At 43.5% G+C, this 24,086-nt stretch overlaps 1 protein-coding gene across 2 annotated transcripts in view; it reads left to right on the top strand.

Moving 5' to 3' along the window:
• Window positions 1-24,086, top strand: part of iqch (IQ motif containing H) — a 98,991-nt gene that overhangs the window by 41,515 nt on the left and 33,390 nt on the right. For both annotated transcript variants that reach the window (XM_039773511.1, XM_039773512.1), the window contains exons 7-13: window positions 840-968; window positions 1,102-1,271; window positions 8,979-9,530; window positions 10,171-10,237; window positions 11,684-11,767; window positions 12,246-12,391; window positions 22,209-22,481. In XM_039773511.1, the coding sequence (XP_039629445.1) occupies window positions 840-968; window positions 1,102-1,271; window positions 8,979-9,530; window positions 10,171-10,237; window positions 11,684-11,767; window positions 12,246-12,391; window positions 22,209-22,481 (1,421 nt within the window). The remainder of the gene's footprint in view (window positions 1-839; window positions 969-1,101; window positions 1,272-8,978; window positions 9,531-10,170; window positions 10,238-11,683; window positions 11,768-12,245; window positions 12,392-22,208; window positions 22,482-24,086) is intronic.

Below are 24,086 nucleotides of genomic sequence, written 5' to 3'. Positions count from 1 at the left end.
ACATTCCCTTATATTACAAACCCTTCTCGTTTTACATGTTTGCCTGACTTTGACTCAAGAGCACATCCTATACGTCACACAATCAGTCAGTCAATAAATAATCAATGTTTATCATAGACTCTTTCCCATGGAGAGCTACCCCTACATGAATTCATAATCTGCTACTTCTTGAGCGGTGGCTAACTCTTTAAGAGGCTTTCTGCTTTTCAGTATCATCTGCTGTTACTTAGAATTTGCTGTCTTTTACGATTCAGTCAGTTTTATATTCTTCAATGCTCTTTGGTGACATTCCCTCAGTAGACACACAATGAGGTCCACTACATTTCTCATTACGGTCTTCTACGTCCAGATCGTGTTGCCTCTTTCCACCTCTTTCTAGAGTCTCCTACTTTTTAAATTTCTGTATATAACCTTCTGGCTTTCAATGGGATTGTTCAGGTAAAGAAGACAGAAGTTTTGAGATATAGCAGTAGTACTCACTGGTCATGGTGTCAGAGAGTGGCAACAAGTTCCATGTTGATTAACACATACAAAGTGCTCCTCTGTACATGTGACATTAATGACCCTACAACAGAGGAGGCTTTTTCCAGATTTCCATACCCCTCACTAAGGTCAGCCTAGTGAGTCTCTCCCATTCCCAACCTCTCTTCACCACTTTTCAGTTTCCGTTGATTCCCACAGTGATCACCGTTGTCCAGATTCTCCTTCTTTTCACTAGTATCCCCCACTATCTAAGGTCTTCTTATCCAGTTTCTCATTTGTGGATGGCACGTTTCCAGCCTATAAAGCCCTTTGTTGATAGTGCAAGAACATCACTTGTGTTTTATGTCTTTGTGCAGGTGTATCAGGCCCTCAAGAACGAGGGCTCAACCCTCCTACAGTTCAGATAAGCGTCGATCAGCTGCCTGTCAGCTCCAGGCCAGCTCTTCTGTTTGACAGAGACAAGAAGCTTCTGGCCACCCCCAAAAGTAAGTCTGGTCACTGCATGCTAAAATACAGCAACAGTTAGCATATACTGTGATACTAAAGAATACTTTGCATGGTCACTTCAAGAGGACATGCAGTGTTAGCCCCTAACAGTTTGTGTTGCATCCCTAACAGCTGACGTTGTAATACGGGCAGACCCCATCAGTGGTGGAGAACCAGGCTCTGTGGTGGCACACAAAGGGATTCCTGCCCCACCACCATCACTTGCTTCTATAAAATCGGCTCAGAGGCAGCGCCTAAGGCAGTCGGAGCAAAACCGTCTTGTGACAACGTGTGAACCAAAGGTACCTCAATGGTGGCTCTTGATTGTGGGCATTCTGGGATGTTGAAGGAAGCATTAGTTAAGTGACTCTGACAACCAAGCTAGAAGAAATGGTGATGCTTTTTGACCTCAAGTGGAGGCTCACTAATTAAATTTCTGTATAGAGATTATTTAAAATAGTAATCACTCCTAAAAAACTTACTCAGATGAAAATGATGGCTTATGGACTTTGTCCGCTTTTACATTTCAGAATTGTCCTCTTAGCTGTTCAGGCGCATGCTATTCTACATAATTATTGAAAAGAAAATCTCCATAACTACATAGTGATTTGTTTCACCAGTTAATGTCCTCCATAAACTCCTCCACTGGGTTGCAAGCTTCTCAAAAAGTCAGTGAGCTCTACTCCTGCTCTTCCCTGGAAGAGTAAGATGCACATCAGTGAGCTGTCGTGGGGTTAAGAGAACTTCCGCTGTCAAGTAGCTGAAAGTGGGCCGTTGAGGAGCTCCACTGCCCAGTGAACTGCAAGGCTGATTAATGAGTGGCCTCATTACTCTTTGTGCTTCAACAATGGCCATTAATACCCTTCATTAGCCTTTGAGTTTTACAACTGATCAGTGAACTCCTCCATTATGGTAAGAATACTCTCACTGGTCAGGAAGATCCACCATTCTTCTAAGAGTTCTTATGCCAGGTATTGGGCTCCATTATTATGCAATGACTTCCATCACTGATCAGTAAGATCCTCCACTTGATTATGAGTTCTAATGCCAGTTATTGGGCTCCTCTGTGATACCATGAGTGGAATCATTGGTCAGTAAGTTCATGCAGTGCTCTTTGAGATTACTGATCAGTATGATCCATCATTGGTCTGTGAGTTCTGATGCTAGTCAGTTAGATCTTCCATTATCCATGAATGCTCACATTGGTCAGTAAAATGCTCCATTGCCCTTGATGAACTTTGTCACTGGTCAGTATTTTCTTCATCTGTGTTCTGAGCCCTATCTGTTTTGATATATTTATTTTAACTCAGCACCAGTCCAAGAGATCTACCCACAGTTGCTCTATGAGCTGTAATCTGTGATGCTATTAAATGAGCTCCTCCATTATTCTGTGAGTGTGAACATAGGTCAGTAAAATCCTCCATTGTCCTATCAGCTTTTAATTATCTTTATGCACTTTCCCACCACAGGAACTTTTTTGAGGAATCAGAGACTTTTTAGAAACTCAGGAACGTTTGTATCTTTTCCATTGCAGCAACTCAGGGTATTTATAGTTTCTATTAGTTAGATCCTGGTCCTACTCCAGGTTGTCCTGATCTACAGGAGTCTGTAGATAAAAGCACTTTTTAAAAATTGCCCACTAGAGGGGAGAAAACACCATCATAAAAACCTGACTAGAATCCCAAAGGCCCAAGAGAAACCTCTCTATTATATAAAACAAATCCTGCGACGAGACAAGACTTTTTTGAAGAGATTTTTTTCAATCCCGAGAGACGAGACTTTGGCCTGGAGATTTTTTCTAGTCACACCCTCCTCTCAACCATATTCAACCATATACACGGTCCCCTCACCTCTCATTTGTGTGAATGCTTTTGACAGATACAGTTCCTGCTCTCTCAGCTCTTATAGATTTTAATGTTTTCCTAACTTTAAGTTCCCAACTAAAGAAGACGTAGTATGTCCAAATCTTATTGAAGAATTTCATCATGAAGGGATATCAGCAGAAGAAATGAGTACACGGGCAATCCTAGCACAGTGAAACGATGAAATCAAACGAATTAATGCCAAAAATGTTGATCAGTTGCACGGCATATTGGTTAAATGCGTATCAATAGACTATGCTGAAAAAGTTGGTGGTGATGGTGCGGAAGATGAAAACATAAACTTACAATATCCCGAAGAATATCTACAACCGTTAACACCATCCGGTCTTCCACCGCACGCATTACTGTAGAATGAAGGATGTATCCAAGAAAGGTAATGTAGTACATCTTCAGGGGATAACATTATACACCAAAGGAGATCTTGATATGGCATTCGTATTAAAACTTTAACTGTTTCCCGTTAGAATAGGTTTTGCAAAGAAAATTAACAAATCTCAGGGCCAAAAATTCGAAAAAGTCATTTTATTTAATAGAGAGAAAGACACAAAATTCAATTCATGGGCAGTTATACTTTGCATTGTCACAATGAAAGTCCAAACACAAAATCAAAATTCAATGAGATATTGACGAAAATTTAATTCAAAAAATAATTTTTACTGAAGTTTTACAGTTAAAGTGTGAGTTTAAAAAGTTTTTGTGTGTTAATTTCAAAGCCAAACAGAACGAAATCGTATTACGCAGCGAATAACTAACGCAACGTGAAACATAATTTATTTTCAATTTATTCTGTTTTACTATTTTTACTATGGTTAATTACTCACTGTAATGTAAAATAGTTAGTTCTATTAGGCATATGTAACAATTCTCATGAAAATAACAATCTGTGTAAATTCTACATCTGCATCCCCATACCCGAGCGGCAGAACCCCAAAGGGGGTGGCACGTAGCGCAGGCCCGGGGGTTGGCAAGCAAAGAGAGCAGGGGGCAAAGCCCCCTAGTCTTTATAAACTAACAGGTTTATTTTCACAACAGGCTGTGCAAGGATAAGAGCACAAAGAATTGTCTGGAAAGGCAACAAAATTCAAAGTGAACAAAGTCCCACCGCAGACTCCACAATGCCTCCTGCACCGATTCCCCCAATGTCCAGGCCTCACAGTCTCTGTGCCTCTCTCCTGGCCGCCTCTAGTCCTTTCTCCAGCTCTCTCCACTTCCACCCGACATCCACTGATGACTGGAGGGAGGCGGCCCCTTAAATAGGAACCCGGATGGGCTCCAGCTGCTTCCCGGCATTCCTCCGTAGCCACGCCCCAGTGTGGCGGGAAGTGCCGGCTGTGCACCCAGACAGGTGTCCCCTGTTGTCTTCCCCCCAGCACTTCCTGGTGTGGCGGAAGTGCTGGGCTCCCGGGATATTCAGGCACTGGGGCGCCACCTGGCGGTGGCCATGGGTCCCTACAGGGCTGGGCTTCCAAGCACTTCACCCGAGGCCCCCAACATAACCAGGGCGGACGCCCCCTCGCGGTCTGGAAGAGGCACAAGCCACAAGGCCACAATGGTCAAACACAGAGCAGTGGTTTCAAAAAATCAATAAACACAGTCCCAATTGAAAATCTAAAGGCAAGGTCAAAAACAGAGCTGGGTTAGGTCAGGTGGGAAGCATGCACTGGTATGACACATTGCTGCACCCACCACATAAAGAAACATTCCAGGATCCTGGTTGGTAACACCCCAGGAAAACATACTGTCCAGTCCCACCCTCCAAAAACGACCATCTATCTGCCGCAGCCAAATGTTATGTGGGTGTCCCATTGGCCTCTGCGAGCCGGATCACTATTGGGCAGTTGCGCTACATGGCCGTAGTGCTGTAACTGACACTCCCTCACAATGCAGGTAATGTGCCTCATTTGGGAGTCTATGAGCAACTGCTCATTTGACACAAAGTCAAACCAGCAGTACCCAAGCATTCTCCGAACAGAATCATTTGTCTCTGAATGTTTGGAAAAACAGAGCAGAAAACTCCAGAAAAATCAGGAAGCCATGGGAAAGGCACAGATACTCACAAAACTCTCCAGTTCCTAGTGTGTTTGAATGAACCATGAGGAATCATAGAAGGTGGAGGACCATTCTCTACAGTGTTTGGCAGGTGGCCCCCGGCCCTTGGGGAGTCACCCAAAAAACACATGGCACATAACAAAGGCCATTCCGCCATTACCAACCCACACATAGAAAAATATATATAATAAATAAATTAAACATGAATACAAATAAATGGTATAAAATTAAACAAAACAAACAAGAGACACAACTTGAACACTAGCCAGGGGAAAAATGCTGGCTGAACCATGACGCAGGGTGTGTAGTTTTTGTTCAACCAGGAAGAATTGCGAGTGGGGTTCGTGTGATGAAATGTGCTGATTGGTTGACTAGAACCACTGGAGCCATCTTACATATCTGTTAGTAGTTTGGAGTATGAAGAGTTAAAATTGAAAATGGATTGCCGCACTCTTCATAGTTGCCTCCCTAGTGCGCTGCGTCAATATATCGCAATGAAAGTTTGACGTTGTCCGCCATGAACTCTCGAACACGCTTCACACCACATCAGTCTTCACATATTTTACATGAAGGCTGCAGTTCCTATTCTGCAGTGGGAACTCAACACACGAAAGTGGCGAGGGACCACAAGGGGCCATTAACCTATGTCATAGAAGAGCTCATAGGTTCCTAAAAACAAAGTTGCTGCAGTGGGTAAGTGGCATTGGTCATTGGTCAGTGTCTCCTTCATCTTGGCTCTGCGCTCTATCTGTTTATACACACTACTTTGTGCTACAGGTTTGACAGGGTGAGTGGCCGTTCCTTAAAGGACAAAATAGGGCCTTGAAATACCGGCTGTGGATTACTGCAGACTGGAACAATTCTCCTCTTCACAATATGCACTGAGAATTTTGCTTTTTTTGACCTCCACTGTTGTGCTGTGAGGTGCCTGTGATCACACAAGCTGGTGACACTCAGAAACATGTCTTCTGATTGGGTTCTGACTTTGGGTCTCCCAAACCTCTTTCTTCCAGTTTCCAATTCCCTTTGGATTGTATAGGACTCCACTATGCTCACGGACACTTTGATTTGGTTTTTTTTTGCAATTTCTCTAAATGAAAAACCTACACTTGGTGTTGTCCAAGTAGGACTTCAGAGGGTGTAGTAACACAGTCCATTCCAACTCTGCTTTAAGACACAGAGAGGGTTTTAAGTAATCAACAGAAGTTGGGGCGCCTGTGCAAATTGTTTGCTTCAACTTGCATGGCTTAATTTACTTTAATTGCTGCAGAATATCTTTTGGTTATAACCTATTAGTTGTTCCCTGAAGAAGGCCCATTTGTGATAATCTGAAATCTCCTTTTTTATCACGTTTTGCTAACCTAAAGTTTAAATTTAAATCTCTGGCAGTTTACTTTTTGCCTTTTCACCATTTTAGGTCATTAATTGCATTTCAACTGATTAAAATTTGTTCTAAATCTTTTGACCTTTAGTGTGTATATATTTTCTTTTTTATCCTGAAACTATTCCATGAGATCTTCAGATAATCTGTGAGGGTAAATGAGTTCCCCCATTATTCTGTGAGTGCTAACATTGGTCAGTAAAATCCTCCATTCCCCTGCCAGATTTTGATAATATTTGTCATTGGTCACAGTTTCCTATGCCTGGGTTCTGACCTCTAACTGTTTAGATATATATACTAATAAAAGGCAAAGCCCTCACTCTTTCACTGACTCATCACTAATTCTCCAATTTCCTGTGTAGGTAGAAGGCTGAAATTTGGCAGGCTCATTCCTTACAGTTTACTTACAAAAGTTGGTCAGGTTTCATTTTGAAATTCTACACGTAATGGTCATAACTGGAACCTATTTTTCTCCATATACTGTAATGGACGTTAGCCCGTGGGGGGGCGGAGCTGCGTGTGACATCATCACGCCTCCCACGTAATCACGTGAACTGACTGTGACCGCAGTACGTAGAAAAGAAGGAAGAGTCCCCAAAGAGCGCTGAAGAAAAACGCCAAATACTTTATTCGCGAGATACAAGTTTAATGAGAAGACACGAGGTAAAAACGAGACTTTGGATCACTTTGTAACAGAGTTAAAATTGCTGTAGCGAGAAATATTTAAGTGCCGGGTCTTAGCTAACATTAAATAAAGCCATGGACATCGCGAAATCACATGAGATAGCACAAGCACAGCTCAGAAGTTTCGATGCATGTACTCCGAGCGGCTCACGTGAACTGACTATGAACGCAGTACGCAGAGAAAGCAAGACATCTAAAGAGCGTGGAGAGTTTTGCTCACATGAACGTGTCTGCAAAAGTGGCGTTTCCTGCACTGCAAAAATACTACAAAAGTCGGGCAGCCGGCGCGCACATGCGTATCTGTGCCGGCCTTTGAGAAGCTGACTGCGCTTCTGCCTTAAGTGAAAGTAAACACTTTTAATTTTTTTCCCCCTTCCCATGAGCTATAGCCCAGACAACTGTAAACACGGGATCCCATTTCTAGACCGCGGCAAACTAATATTAAGGCGCGTCGCACTTTCTTTTACACGTATACGATTATGAGGTCGTCAGGTCGGATTACGAAGACACGCACAGGAGTTGAGGACCGACAGTGCCATCCTGGCCAGTTAATGGCAGGGCCGTCTCTCCAGTCTACACGAGACCCATGGCGACACTCATATCGTCAGCGAAGACATCTCTCTACACTATATTAAAGAAAAAGGCAAGTTTCCTTTCTTTACACCTTTTTTTCCTTTTATCCCAAACCAAAGCCTTTCTCTCTTAACACTGCAAAGGACACAAAACTAATTTTCTTTAATTGCTGGTAATGACGGTAAGGCACATTACCACAGGCAGAAATTTGGACGTTCACATAGAAAATGTAATTTCTTTACCACAGCCATCGTGTAGCGCCTTTCAAAAGGGATCAACTACCGAGAGATGATCCATATATATTTTAGCTGCTGTTAGTTACTTACCTGTTCTGTTACACCGTCTTTAAAATGTAGCTTACCCGAAACCACTCCAGTGGTGCTCAATGTATCTTTACTTCTTAAAACGTTAATGTTTTACTGTTTAATAACTTATAGACTACATTTTATTATTTTTCCCTTGCACTCAGTGACCAAAGCTATACACACACATATAGAAACATACATATATACTGTATATATACACATATATTTACCTGTATGTATGTATGTATGTGTATGTGTATATATATATACAGTATATATATAATTTGTGTGTGTGTATGTATGTATGTGTGTGTATATATGATGTAGATAGGTATGTGTATATATATATGTGTATATGTATATATATATATGAAGATATGTATGTGTATGTATGTATGTATGTATGTGTGTGTGTGTGTGTGTGTGTGTGTGTGTATATGACAGCAGCAATCCAAGCTGTGAGAAAACAGTAAAAAGGAGGCGTGTCAGACGTCGTGGTACATTTTCTGATGCAGCTACGAAAACAACTTTGTGACGATGCCGCCAAATACACAAAACAATTACTTTGACAATCATGTTACATTATTTTCAAAATGTTTCCTTTTCTTTACTTCTTTAACACACTACTTCTCCACTGTGGAGTGCTGTATTTTGTTATATATATATATGTGTATATGTGTATATATATGTATATATGTGTATATATGTATGTATATATGTATATGTATCTATATGTATATTTACAGTATATATCTATGTATATATGGATATCTGTATATATGTATGTGTGTATATGTATATGTATATGTATGTATATGTATATGTATATATGCCAGCAACACTCATCACAATGACAAAACAATTACATTGTCAATTAGGTTACGTTATTATTAAAATGTTTCCTTTTCTTTTTCATTACTTCTTTAACACACTACTTCTCCGCTGCGAAGCGCAGGTATTTTGCTAGTATATATATATAATTTTTTAATCAGGCGCCAGTCCATGAAATATTTGGCTGATCTGGGAGCTGGCTTCTTCAGTAAGTAATGAGATGTTCCATCAGATTCTCTGTTTTTTCAAACTATTCTCTCCCATTCCATTCTTCTAACATGTTCTTCTTTGTGTCTCTTACAGTCCCCCTCTGTGACACCAGTGCAAATGAGCATTGCACGCTCCTCGGATTTTTGCTTTACGATTTGCAACGGCATTCTGGATGACACAGCCTCAGACTTCCTGGCCTTCAAGCAATGCTACTTCCTGTCCTGGGGAAGCATCTTGTCCTTTTTAGAGCATCTTTTAAAGCTCCTAAAGGATTATGCTGTTCCCATGGCAGTAGTTAACAGCCAAAAGGCTGCAGAACTGGCAGTTGCCTTGGAATTGGAGGGTCTGCCAACACTGGAAAGCCTGCTGTCTGTTTTGGAGAATGAGGAGTCTGTCCGGGATCTTGTACAACGGCCTGGTCAGCGCTACAAAGGTCAAAATGGCACCGAGATGGCAGCCATAAAGATTCAGTCTTGCTGGAGAAGGTTCAGAGCTCGGGGCGACTATGTCAAGTACCGTCGGCAGAGGTGGGCAGCAGGCGTGATTGCCATCTCATGGCTCCTCCATGCTCAGATGACGCGGATGAAGAAGGCCCTGAAGGAATCGCGGAAGAGACACCTGGAGATGTTCCACACTAGGGCCAAGGTATGCAGAACTGGCAGCTGTTTCAAACAGGCCTGCCTACCTACACCACCACCACATCCAACATCATAGAGCCCCTGTCTTACCTGCAAAAGATTTAGCTCTTCATCAGGGATGCAGCCTGTTCTCATCACCCCACCTCCTAAAAAGAAAACCACAAGCCTGTCAGTGGAGGCGATAAAGAATAGCCTGAGCATTGTGTGTTTTCTGGAGCTGTCAGAAAATCAATTCTCCCATTGATACCAGGAGCTGCATAACCCCCCCAGTCCCTCCCGGCATTTTCAATTTGTTCCAACGTTGCCTCCTTCTCTTGTCATCCTGCCTATATGCAGGCGGCCTTTTAATTAGTGCTCACAACTTCATTTCTGTTTGCTTTCACTCCTCTTTTTTTTGTGCTTTAAACATTCATATTCCGTTAATTAAGCGAGCCTCCTCTAATCTCCCCCTGCCAGTGGCGTCATGTAGCCGCCTAATTGAATTAATTGGGGAAGATGTTCTAAGTATGTAATTAAATTAATTCATATAATTTATGCCTGGCTTGTTTCTCTTAGAGCAAGTAAAGGCAAGCTGATTTCTTTTTGCCGTTGACTTGATGAATCTTCCCGCGCTCCTGTCACTGATCAATGTTTGTCTTGATTTCTAGCATCTGGCGGCCAACTGGAATCACATCAGGACTTCCAGGAGGACTATCATCCACATCCCATCATTAGGTACCTCTGCTCTCCGCTCACAGATCCATCAGGCACCTCTATTAGCCGCCACATTAGGACTCCGTTATTGAGTTCAGGAAGGGCCCCTTGTCTTATTCAAATTGGTCTCGGCAGGAAAATCTTCTTGAGATGATGAGAGTAATAATACGGAGGGGCCTTCGCCTGAAACACCATTTCATTTAGAGATTAAGCAAATAAAAGTCATTACACGGGGCTGCTAGTGATTTGGTGTAATTCACTTTCATTTCTAGGAAATGGGCCAAAGAGATATATGCGTGTGTGCGTGCGTGTGTGTGTCGCAGAGACAGTGTGTGAGCGGCTGGCTCGCTATGCACATCTGTGTGTGTGTGTGTGTGTGTGTGTGTGTACCTCCACTGTGCAGCTCAGGGTAGGTCCTGGCCTGTTTCATTGCAAGCCCACCTCCATATCTGGACTTGTGTGTGGGGGTGCGTGGCTGTCCCAGAATCCATCTGCTCATCCCTCATTCTGTATTCCTTGGTGTACTTGAGTTTCTGGTGTCCCTATCTGTGCCATGGCGTCTGTGGGGCTGCATGACAGTCTCGCCCTGTGTATGCGTGGCTCTGTGTTTTTGTGCATCTCTGTCTCTGCTCTGTGTGTGTGTGTGTGTGTGTGCATGTGGGAGTGAGCACCTCTGTGTGTAGGCCTGTTTGTGTATACTCTTTTGCTTTGTACGAGTCCGTGATGCTTTGTGTGCAAGTGTGTGTGTGTTTGTGTGGACAAAAGGCACCTTTTCTTCCTTTTCCACCGTGGTGTGAGCACCGCTTTTAATCAGACGCACTCGCAGAACGATGAGCTACATTGTCTGAAATGATTTCCTTCTAATTACGAGCAGATGGGCGCTTTATTTGCACTTAGGGTGCCTTAGTGAGAGGGAACGCTGTGTGAACAAGAATAATTAAGAAGTCGGGTAGAGCTGCTCTTTGTGCTTAAATAACCCGCACTTTCATGCTAATTAGCCCTAATGTAATTAAATCATCACTTTTATGAATTCCAAAGAGCCAAGCAAGGTGGTGACAGCACACAGCCGGACCACGACACGGCCTGAGAGGATTCTGCGGCCAGCTCTTCTCAGAGGAGGCCCTGGCCAGCTGCTCTGCAGCACAGTCCCATCCAGAACGGCGCCACTGGAGAGTCTTGAGGCCCGAGTCGGCTGTTTTAAGTCAGTTGAACGGTGCCAGTCCATATCCCCATGAAATTGGAATCCCAGCCAGTAGGTGGCACTGTGACACAAGCTGGCCTCTTGTCCAGCCTGCGCTACCTCCTCTGATCAAAGGGTTGAAAGTAATCGCTGTCTGACAGATGACCACCTGAGGACCCCCCACCTCGCCCTTGCTTTCAACTGCATTGGTACCCATAATTGTCTTTAAAAGGTTCCAAGCCTGGACACCCCACGCTTGCTTATTTTCCTTCTGCTCATTCCATCAGGGTTCTCTTTGCCGCAGCGGCTCTGCGTGACAGACCTTGACATCGAGCAGAATCTCCAGATGGGACGCCTGTGTGATATCCAAGGTATGGACCCCGTGCTGAGCTTACATTTCCTGTGTGTTTCTTTGTCAGTCTCTGCCTGTACGAAAGATTGCTTTCTATACATTTCAGAATAATAAAGTTAATACAATTAGGGAAGTAGGCAGTGGCTTCCAACATTTACTTATTTAGCATAACGGATGATAGAGATACTACTTCTAAAATGTGTCTTATTGAATTGAGGTGGGACTGTGAAAGAATGACAAGTTGGCTTCGTTATGCCTTTCGGACACTGACATCACTATTGTGGATGTGTTATGGGGCAGTGAAGCGGAGGCCAGTCTGTAAATCCAGTGAAGGTTTGAGCACAGACTGGCCTGAGTAAATCTCACAAGCACAGAATGCCAATGAATCCTTCTGCCTCCTGTGGGTTGCCGTGCCGGTTAAGTTAAAGAAGCAAAAGAGCTGCTGTCCCAGCTGTCCAGCCTCTTATCCGTGTCCTTCTTCTTGAGTGTGTTAACAGATCCCGATGTTGATGTGATCTACGTGAGCCCAGTGCAACTGGGGGACGACTTGCTGCAGTATTACCACAGATTCCTGAGGCTCACGTCAGATATTTCAGACGAAAGGGTTAAGATCATCACTCCAGAAGCCATTGATCACTTCCGGGTGAGTTTGTAATTTAAGTTTGGATTTCTAGGTCAGTAACTCTTTGATGTGGTCACTGTCAGAGGTGTGTACCAGCAAGACACACCAGCTCTTTCTGGGGTTATACTAAAGTGACCCATTGTCACACTTTGGGGGCTAAAGGAGATAGAAACGCTGTCTTCATCTAAGGTTTAATTAGTGTGACACACTGTGGCTGCCTGAGGGACATATGATGTGACACACTGTTACACTCTGGGCTCTAAAGTGACGTTACACACTATCTCAGTCTAAAGTTTAACTAGTGTAACACACTGCAGGTGTCCGGGGTCTGTACCTGTGATACACACTGTCACACTCTGGAGCTGACAGCATGACACACTGTCACATCTTGGTCGCTAAATGAGACAGAAACACAATCGATTTATGGGGTTTATAATAGTGTGGCACACAGTACCAACAACACAATAATTAATTTGTTAGTAACGTTAATAAAGCGAAAGCGATTTAAACAGACCGTCAGGCTACGTTGGCCATTCTTGTCCCAGTCTGATCACCACATGTTTGTCATTAGGTGGTGAAGTAGTGACAAAGATGGCCTATTAAGAGAATGGGGGGTGAGTAGGGGACCAGAATGAAGGAAGCTATGATGGACAATTTAGCCAGGAAATCAGGGTACACCCTACTCTTTTCGAATCATGCCCAGGGAGCCTTTGTGAGCGCAGAGTCAGGACTTTGGTTTTATCTCTCACCGGAAGGATGGTGCCAGTTTTTACAGTACTGTGTCCCCACCACTGCCCTGGGATCCACATTCAGACTACAGAGTAGCGCCCCCTGCTGGCCTCACCAACACGTCTTCCAGCAGCAACCCAAGCTTTTCCCAAATGGACTCCCATCCAAGTGCTGGCTGGGCCCGAATATGCGTAGCTTCAGGTGGATGACCTCTTCTGAAGTTCATGTGTTGTGGCTGCTGCCTGTGTCACAATGCCACTAACTCGGATCTAATTCAGAATAACTCAATGTCACAGTAACACTCTTGAATGTTATGGATCTCTACCAGGTGTCATATATTGTAACAGCCTTCAATCTTAAAGCTGCGTGCTATGCTGTCATGGTCTGAAGCTTATATGCGATGATTATCTATCTTGTGTGCCCCACTGTGCCTATCACCATCTGAGGTCTGTGCTGTTGTGATAGTGTGAGGAATTTATACCATGTGACATGATGTCAGAGTGTGGAATTTATACAATGTGACAAGATGTCAGAGGATGGGGTCTAAACATGGTCGGTCAGTCAGTCAGTCATTTTCCAACCCTCTATATACTAACACAGGGTCACAGGGTTCTGCTGTAGCCAATCCCAGCCGGCACAGGGCGCAAAGCAGGAACAAATCCCGGGCACATGGTGCAGGTCAGTTTCTGGGGTTGTGTCAAAATGTCGCTTTTCTGGCCTTTTACATGAGTGTGATTGTCTGCATTAGTGTGATGCAGTGTCACTGCTGTCACTATCTCTGTCTGATGTTCCCTTCCAGTCAAACTTGTCAGTATCACATTAGTGTCCAGCAGGGAGCGCTAGCTCCTCGGATAGGCCTGATTCAGACCTGGAAATTGCACTGTGGAAAGGTTATTCCACTTACAGTGCCACCTCAGTGCCACTATAACTACATCAACAACACAAATCGATCACAACACAAATATTACATTTATACTTAGCTTGTATAAAGAATCTTTCGGCATTCAAATCCACAGTCGAGGAGATCCAAGATAAAAGTCAACAGAGAAGAACGCGGCACTCAGCTGAGTTGCCCTTGGAGCTCCTGTTATTGTCCTGCCCAGATGTTTTAGGAGTGTGCAGAGTTTTGAAGTGTGGACAGTTACAGAGGGCAGCAATTCTAAAGTCCCAGGGGTGAGCAGATCAGGAGCTATGGTGCTCCAGCATGTCTGGGATCCAGTGGTCGTGGGGTCTCACCTGCACTTCTTGTCATTTTAGGATAATGTTGTTTCAATACAATAAACCAATCAGTATCTTACTAGGAATGTTGCCCCTCCTCTTCTAAAGGTCTCTGTAAAACTTAAAAACTATCTCTGCCTTTCTCCTAGCAGAGCCCAAGAAATGCTATCTCATGCAGCATAAGAATGAAAACAAAGGCATAACAAAATGAAAAAGTGAGCACTGTAACAAAGTCATGATAATAGTCATAATTAAAAATAATAGATATATAAATATTGTGGCATCCGGCCGGGACGCCCAGGAGGACCTGAGGAGGGCTTGTGCCTCCTCCAGACCGTGAGGGGGCTTCCGCCCTGGTTGTGTTGGGGGCCTCAGGTAAAGGGCTTGGAAGCCCAGCCCTGTAGGGACCCGTGGCCACCACCAGGCGGCGCCCCGGTGCCTGAATATCCCTGGAGCCCAGCATTTCCGCCACACCAGGAAGTGCTGGGGGGAAGACGACAGGGGACACCCAGACGGCTTCTGGGTGCGCAGCCGGCACTTCCGCCACACTGGGGCATGTCTACGGAGGAGTGCCGGGAAGCAGCTGGAGCCCATCCGGGTTCCTATTTAAGGGGCCGCCTCCCTTCAGTCGAAAGCATAAGTCGGGTGGAAGTGGACAGAGCTGGAGAGAGGACTGGAGGCAGCCAGGAGAAAGGCACAAGGACTGTGAGGCCTGGACATTTGGGGGAAGTGCACTGACGTTATTTGTTTGTAAATATTGTATAATAAACGTGTGTTGGGTGAACATAAGATGTCCGTCTGTCTGTGTCCGGGTTCAAGTCCACAATATAAATATATCCATCCATCCATTATCCAACCTGCCTTACCCTAACTACAGGGCCACAGGGGTCTGCTGGAGTCAGTCCCAGCCAACACAGGGCGCAAGGCAGGAAACAAACCCGGGCAGGGTGCCAGCTCACCACAGATAAATATATATATATAAATATAAATATATATATAAATGTATATATATATATTTACTAGGGGGACAACCCCCCGACGCCTTTGGTGCCCAACCCCTAGTTGCGGCCAGTCTGCTGCTCACGTTGTGAAGCGGGGTGCTGAATGCACCCCAAGGAGATGTGGTCGCTCCTCCGAAACCCCCTCTTAAACGGTGATACAATTGGAAACATATACAGTTTTATTTTTACCTCCTCTTTGCTCGATCAGCTGCTGGCTTACAGCTGCTGCCATGCCGCATGATCTGCATCTCACCCAGTGCGTCAAACTTTTAAAAGCCTGTTCAGCAGCTGTCCTACTCTTTATCTTTTTTGTATCCAGCCCTGGGCGTAGTTAAATCTCTTGGCACTCTTGGTTAAGTCTCATCTTGCAGGACGTGAGTCCTTGATATTTTTTAATTTATAATTTAAAAATAGAATAAGATTCTGAAAATCTAGCAATGTCACATTCAAATTTGATAAATTCTGAAAAGAATGATACCAAAAATATATATGTTGGTTTTAAAATAAGCCTAATTTAAAGCATGACAAGTCACATAAAATCGTTGCACAAAATCGTTGCACTTTTAGGCTTAGTATTTTATATATAGAGAGTAATGTCATGCTTTAAATCTGGCTTATTTTAAAACCTAGATATATATTTTTGGTATCATTCTTTTCAGAATTTATCAAATTTGAATGTGACATTGCTAGATTTTCAGATTCTTATTCTATTTTTAAATTATAAACTAAAATATCAAGAAAGTCGTGGTTTTTTATAAGATCATCTGATATTGAACACGCAAACTGGCTATTAGAAGTCGGCAACAGCATTACAGAGACTTTAGAAATTCCAGATAGTTGGAAATCTTCAAACATCATTTGAGATATTTACAATGGATCTATTTCATCCAAGGCGCAACCGAAGCAACCTGCCAGGGCCTACCAGGCCTCAAGTGGGGCAGCCTACCAGACCGTAACTGGGGGCTGGTTGCCAAAGCAAGGGGGGCTTGGCCCCTCTAGTATATATATATATATATATACAGTATATATATATATATATACAAACCACCGTGACCCGCTAAAAATAATTAATCTTCATCGCTGCCTACGACATTTTAACTGGACCAATCATTTTAAACTCCCAGATAATATATTTGTTGTAAGTTGTATTTTATTTAGATGTTTTGGTATCATGTTGGGTGTCACTTGCATTGGTGGTAACAAATTTGTTCTGAGGTTTTTCAAGTAAGGGTAGCAGAGGTTTTGAACGTGACGCTGGAGAGTGGTGACATGTTGCAAGTAAACGTTTCATCGTATGTGTGACAATAGTGCTCCTATAAGCCTGTATTATACAGTATATTATTGGGACCTAATGTCACACTTTAACTATGGTGGCATGTGGGGTGAGTACCAGTTAGACGCGCAGACACTGTCTAAAGTCCACTTCTGTGTGACAAACTGTCACAATCTGTGCTGAAAACTAATACGACACACCCTGTCTGGCATCTAACCATTGTGACAAGTACTAAGTGTCAGGGTTCTGTCTACTCCAGGGCGACACGCTGTCACTCTCACTCATTTATACCTTTCTGGCAGAGTGTGCACTGCCAAAATGAGAAAGGCAGCAACGGTTTTAGAAAATAATCAGGAGATAAAACTTGAGCCAAGTGAGCAATGTGACCGTTAAAACCAAATCAAAACCCGAAATCGAACTCATAACACAACATTCGTTGACTCCTACAAACTAAACAAATGCCAAATTGTTTGATTCCTTTTCTTTCCTCAAACTCAGATAAAAAGGAAGTGCTTGTTGTGACCTTTATACCCATAATTATGATGTCGCTGCCATGGATTTTTGGGTCATTTCACTAACAACGCAGCAACAAACCATTCCTGAAGTTAACAAAATGGTGTTGTGAAAAAGAATCAATTTTTAAATAACACTTTCTGGGTGTAAACTTTGGTCACATCTAAGACTCTTTGGGTTAAGAAACCTCTAACTACTGTACGTGTAGATATTTTTTCGTAAACACCTCAGTAAAGTCACAAAAAATAATAAAAGAATGCAAATCATGATAGTGTGCCACTCTGTGGGTTCTATGCTAGTGTAGCACACCATCTTCTTCTGTGGTCTACACCAGTATGGCACATTGTAACACACTGCCAGTCTGGGGTCTTTGTCAGTGTGACACACTGTCACAATCAGTATGTTATACCAATGTGGCACATTCTGTCTGGCATTCTGACCCTAAGTCCCTGTCAGGATCAGTGTCTCCGTCTGGGTCGCAGTCAGATGTTGCAGTCTGTGGTCCATCTCTGTGACACACTCTCACTCTTTAGAAACCTTTCTTCCAGAGGAGTTAACCAAAGCTACATCCATACTATTATTGTATTATTAAGCAAAAATGATCTCCTTCCACACTAACACTTTCATGTAGTTTCTGAAAGTATTTCCATCTACACCAAAATGACTGAAAACAAATGTAACATACTAAATGTTCGCCTACATTTGTGTTAATAGCGCCGGCCACAGGATTTATCACAAAACTGTGGCAACCAGTAAATTATTTGCCTTTTGCACAAGTATGCAGAATTCAAACTGCGCAAAACGCAATTTAGATGAATATGAGTAAGTAACACAGCATATGCCATGGAGAGTAGCTCCTCTTTTTCCTCTACGTTGAGATATGATTTGTCTCCTGTGAAGGGTGACACGTTGTAATGCTCAGAATCCAATCAGGGATGAATGATGCAATAAACGTGAACAAAAAACAGCGCAATTAAAGTCTGTGTTTTCAAAAATCGACCTCTCCACCGAAGAGGATGCAATTTCTGAAGTTTACAACTCTGGAGAGCATTTTCAAAAATTAGCTTTTCGGGGTCTGAAAACACCAGAGTAGAGTGGACGAAAGGTGAAAAAGAAAAGTAATATCTGCATTTTAAAATGAAAACCTAGCAGTGTGGACGAGGCCTAAAATTCTTTTTTTATAGAAACAACAGAAATTTAACAAAAACACACATACACACACACACTCAATCAATCAATCAACATTTATTTATATAGCACATATTCATACAAAAAAATGTAGCTCAAAGTGCTTTACAAAATGAATAGAAAAATAGAAGACACAATAAAAAATAAACATAAGTCAACATTAATTAACATAGAATAAGAGTAAGGTCCGATGGCCAGGGTGGACAGAAAAAACAAAAAAAACTCCAAAGGCTGGAGAAAAAAATAAAATCTGTGGGGTTCCAGACCAAGAGACCACCCAGTCCCCTCTGGGTAATCTACCTAACATTAGTCAAACAGTCCTCTTTGTATTTAGGGTTTTCATGGAAGGACCTGATGATGATGGTCACGTAGACTTCTGGCTTTCAGTCCATCAATGTTGGTGCATCAAATGACTCAAAACCAGGAACATTAAACAAAAAAGCTTGGACTCAGAAGCCAAGGCAGCCTTTTCTACTTCGGGGTTGTCTGCTCTCATTTAATGGAAGACACAAAGCTGCTGGTTCAAGCCATCAAGTTCAGAAGGCTTCTAAGTTCACTCCATGAAGGACAGGCTGTGTCAACCAACTAAAGTTAGACTCCAAAGGTCAAGCTCCATACATCAGGTCTGGATCCCAGAACAAAGGCTTCAAGACATCCTAGACCAGGGTTTCTCAACCACTGGGTCGCTTGAAAGCTGCCGTTGGTGGGTCATGAGTTGCTATTGTTTATAATGCTAGTGAATTGCAATGGGCTCTGAAGTGGTTACCACTGGGTCACACTGGGGGCCTTACTTGATGGGTTGTGAAGACACTTAATGTGTGCAAAATTGGGTCGCAGCACCAGAAAGGTTGAGAAACATAGTCCTAGACCATGAACCCAGAGAAATCTCTAAGTACCTTGAGAACCCAGTATGAGATGAAACCAACATACCCCTGATACGCTTTCCAGAGCAGTGCTGAGAAGAAAGCCTACACCATGGAACACATCCAGACCAGACACCCTGAAGAAACCTAAACTAAGAGATGGCTCGGTTGAGTAGGCAATGAAGGATGGTGATGCCAGAACCTTCATTAGGTACAGTATCTAGGAGGCAGAGAAGAAAGGCTCTCACTCACTACCAGTCTGTACTCCACCATCTACAAGGCTGGAGTGGTGGCCATCCTGACTGATGCAGCTAGTGTCAAGAACATGCCCTGATTTCTCCAGTATTGTCGCCATCATTTTAGATGCCCTTTCTGTCATACACTCCCTGAAATCTGTCAAAAATAAAGAACTGAAGCCCCCTGTTCACCCATTTCACCTCCCTATACAGAGCTCACACAGTCGAAAATGTGGTGGATTCCTTCCCACAGCAATGCACAAGGCAACAAAGCTGCTAACAAAGGAAGGTCAGGACAGGTCAGGTAGGGGAGCATGCACTGGTACAGCACGTTGCCTCCCCCACCACAGGAAGAAACCCAATTTTGGGATCTTGGCTGGTAAAGGCAGACGTTGCATCCATTCCCTCCAACTCTGGTCCAGCCACTCGGGTCCTCATGAATGAGGATTCTGAAAGATAGATCAGTCTTGGGGAATTGCGCCACATGGCCGTAGTGCCGTAACTGTAGTTCCCTCACAATGCAGGTAATGTGCCTCATTTGGGACTCTGTGATACAAAGTCAAACCAGAGGTATCCAAGGATTCTCCAGAGAGACACAGTACCAAAGGAGTCCAGTCTTCATCACAGGTCACTGGATAGCGTCCATGTCTCACAACCATATAGCAGGACAGGAAGCACCAGGACTCTAAAGACCTGGACCTTCGTCCTTTTGCAGAGATATCAGGAGCACCACACACCCCTTTCCAGTGACCTCATGATCCCCCCATGATCTCCCAATCCATCTACTGACTTCATAGGAAGAGTCACCAGAGACATGACTGTCACTGCCAAGGTAAGTAAACCTCTCAATGAGGTTGGCATTATCTCCACAGACAGACACACTGCTGATGGCTGTGCCCAAGAGGTCATTAAAGGCCTGGATCTTGGTTTTTATCAGGACACTCGCAAGCCCAGACACTCAGACTCATCGCTCAGTCTCCTGAGAGCCCCGATCACAGCCTCCATTGACTCTGTGAACATCACAGCATCGTCCGCAAAGCAAGATCCTTGAATCTTTCTTTACCAACAGATGCTCCACAGCCGGTAGACCCCCATGACCCTGCCCAATGCCCAGTCCATGCAAGCATTGAACAGAGTAGGAGCAAGAACACAACCCTGACGAACCCCAGAATCAACTGGAAAAAATGCAGAGGCTGTGTCTTCACTCTGCACAGCACTCAATGATTTACAAAAAAGAAGGAAGACCAACATATCACCCTCAAAGAAGCCAAGACCATCATTAAGGTGAAATAACAGAGCAAGTGGTTGCACCAGCAACCATGTTATACGAGAAACGTCTCGTACCAACTGCTGACAAGGTCAGAGGAGGAGGCCATCTTCAAGTGGCAGACAAGCCACAACTGCCTGAATTTCCATTTGCACATCACATGTTGGATTGGTCAGTTAGGCCAATAACCATTCCAGACAACAGTACTTCTGCTTCAAGACTGTCCATTGGACAATGCCCTGAGGTGCCAGATCTAGACGCAGGGGATTCCAGTGACACCAAAGCTGAATGGCAGCTTGGAGGATCTGCAGCGCACAGCAATACTCATCAGAGGGACCAGTGTGTGCATCCTAGTGAACAACAAGATCTAAAGAAGATAGGGCCCATCATTCCACACTGAGGGAAGCCAGCTATCTTTATCACTGACTGTCTACCAGGGTCTCTCGCTTATACTGTTGCTTCCGGTTGCACATTTTCCATACTGTGCCTTCCTTTGCCCAATGTTCAGTTTTGTGGGTGCCCTTTGCGAGCCCCGTGCCATCTGTGTTTCCTTTCTATCCCTGGCAACCCCCTGCATCAAGTAAATGTTTTGGCAACAATTTCCCATATTCTGGTAATGTCCAGTATTTGAAACTTTATTGAAAAGTCAGCATTATGGCCCTGCAGCAAATGGAGGTTTGAATAATCTGGTAGCCTGTTCAAATATTTTGTTATTGACAGCAATTATAATCCTTCAATATCAGAAGACAAAGGCTCGCATTTATAAATGTACTGTAGAACATTGGGTTTCCAGAATGGTTGGTGAGACAACAGAAAGCATTTTGGGTTGGAAGTGCATAGTGAATGGCCTACAAGTGGTGTAGGAGATTCTCACTTAAGACTGGGACACCACTTACTATGGCTGATGTAAGGTGGACTTGATTGAATTGGGACTTTTATTTACTTGTCCCTGTCCCCAACGGTGCATCTGATCATTCATTATGTCAGCAAAACTGCCTTGGAGTAAAATTTGAATCGCCTCAGATGGGTGTGTATAAAGGCGCGAGTGCCTCCGTCTGCTCCTCGGTGGTCTTCACTCGTTTGCTGCCTGTGTTATTTATATCCAGGGGAGTTAGCTCTGGCATTTCCTCACAAGCGTTGCTTGCTGCGGCCATTTTTATTCCTCATTTTTTTCTATTGATTTTCGAGACGCTTTAGCAGTAAACTATGCCAGAAATGTCACTTAGATGAATCACTGTTATCCAAGGCTGCCAGCATCTTTTGCCAGTGACAGAAGGATAATTCCACGTGGATCAAATAAATACAGATGTGAAGTAATTAGTCGTATTCCCAAGGAGCCCATTGCCGACATGCTAAAGATGTGAAAGATTGTGTGGCATCACAGCAGCAGCTTTTATCAATTTAAACTGCTAAAGTAAAGCATAGGTCACAACCTGGCGGGCTATTAATAATGGATCTGGTGTGTACAACATGGTGCAGGGGCCCCTCCAGCCAGTGAGGACATGTCCTCAGCAGTGTGACGGCTTCTTTTTTTCTTCTCTTTTCCCCAGACTCACAGCATGTCTCTGTCCACATTGCTCAAGTACAGCCCTCGCACCCTGAAGCGCATCAGGAACCTCATCAGGGGCAGGAGTGCATACATAGTGGGTGGCGTCCTGCACAGTGATGACCTGGATGTTGCAGAAGCCTTGGGTGTGCCCATCTTGGGTTCAGCTCCCCAAGTTGCCCAGCTATATGGCAGCAAGTCTGGCAGTAAGAGGCTCTTCAGTGGTGCTGGGGTCCCAGTGCCCCCTGGGGCATATTGCATTTATAATCAGCAGCAGGTGAGTACTTCTGGAGATATTATGTGTTCCAGGGTCACTTCTATGGATCTCTGTGGCCAGAGTGCCCTGCTGTGACAAAGCGCTGCATTAAAGGAAGATGTTGTGCCAGTGCAATCTGGCCAATTGTCTTACTTGACTCAGTGGTCTTTAAGTAGCTAGCACCAGCACTCTTATGTTTCAGCCAGGATGTGCTCCCTGACTTATGTTTATTTTCATTTCTTTTGTAATTTGTGCTATTATTGATGTACTGCTTTTTATGTGTTTTCCTTAACTACATAAATGATGTCAGTATTGTTCTGTTTATTTATTATTTAGTTTCTATGTATTTTGTGTTGTTCTCCTATGTTCCTTGTGATTCCACACACAAAACACACCCTGGGACCACCCAGATGTTAACCATGAAGGACCTCCCTCAGCCTGTATATCTGAGGCTGGAGAGTGGTCCTTCGGTGGATCATTAACATTTGGCGTGTGACATTCTTGTGAGTATTGACTTTCTGGTTTCTGTTTTTGCATTTGGATTACCGGATTGCAGGTTTACTTTTGTTACTATGGTTTACAGTGTTGGGCAAACCCTTTTTGCCTTTGCATTTTTTTTAATTTATATTATTTGTTTTAATAATCATCATCATTCATAATGATTTTGAAGTGGACTTGTCTCTCAAGCCAGGGGTTTTAACGGTTCCTCTCCCTTCTGGGGCATTTATGTGTATTATGTGAATTTTGGAACTTTTAAAGAAAATTTTTGAACCTTTGAAACCAGATTTTCTTTTTGGGTCTGTGTAGGCGGAAGTCTGCATGTACTGGTTTAGGTCAGGCTGCCTTGGGTGAGGCCTTTTCTGGTTAAGCTAGATTAGACCCCAGCCTGTTTTATGTGTCTTCTAGAGGCCTTGAACTATTTTGTCATTTTGTTTGCTGTTCATTATGACAAGTGCAACCAAACACATGACACTGACTTCTTCTTGAAACTGCAACCTTCAAAGTATTATAAGTGGAACCTGTTCTCTTGGAGATGGATTACCTTGGCATTAGCCACTTTAAATAACCAAGTAGAATAAATTCTGCCTACCTTCTTGATACTGGATTAGTCTGGCATTAAATAATAGCATCTCTCCTTCTCTCACTTGACCCAACCAAATAACACCAGTCACTGTAGTCACTGTAGATACACAGCTGTATCAAGTGGTACCTATCTTCTTAGAGCAAGATTAGCCTGACTCTAGCCATTGAATATACCCAGATGGCACAAGTGGTGCCTATTTTCTTGGTGTTGCATTAATCTACATTAGCCACTGCATACTGTATATTTGGGTTGTACAGGGAGAGCTAGTTTTGTCAGTCCTGGATTACAGTGGCATTCACCTTTATAGATACCCAGGTAAGACAAGTGGTACGTACCTAAAGTGGGATTAGATCAGTCTGACATGTAGATACCATGTGAGTCAAGTGGTACCCAGTTTCTTTGTGCTATATTAGTCTACATTAGTCACTGCAGATATCCATGTGGTAAATGTGGTGCCCATTTAATTTATGCTGGATTAGAATGGAACTCACCATTATAGATATCCAGGTGAATCGAGTGGTACCTGTATTTTTAGAGCCGTG

This window comes from Polypterus senegalus, chromosome 12 (assembly GCF_016835505.1).
Source record: "Polypterus senegalus isolate Bchr_013 chromosome 12, ASM1683550v1, whole genome shotgun sequence".
In the NCBI taxonomy this organism is placed as follows: Eukaryota; Metazoa; Chordata; class Cladistia; order Polypteriformes; family Polypteridae; genus Polypterus; species Polypterus senegalus.
Note: the sequence above shows the minus strand (reverse complement) of the source record. Positions and strands in the feature narration are given on the sequence as shown.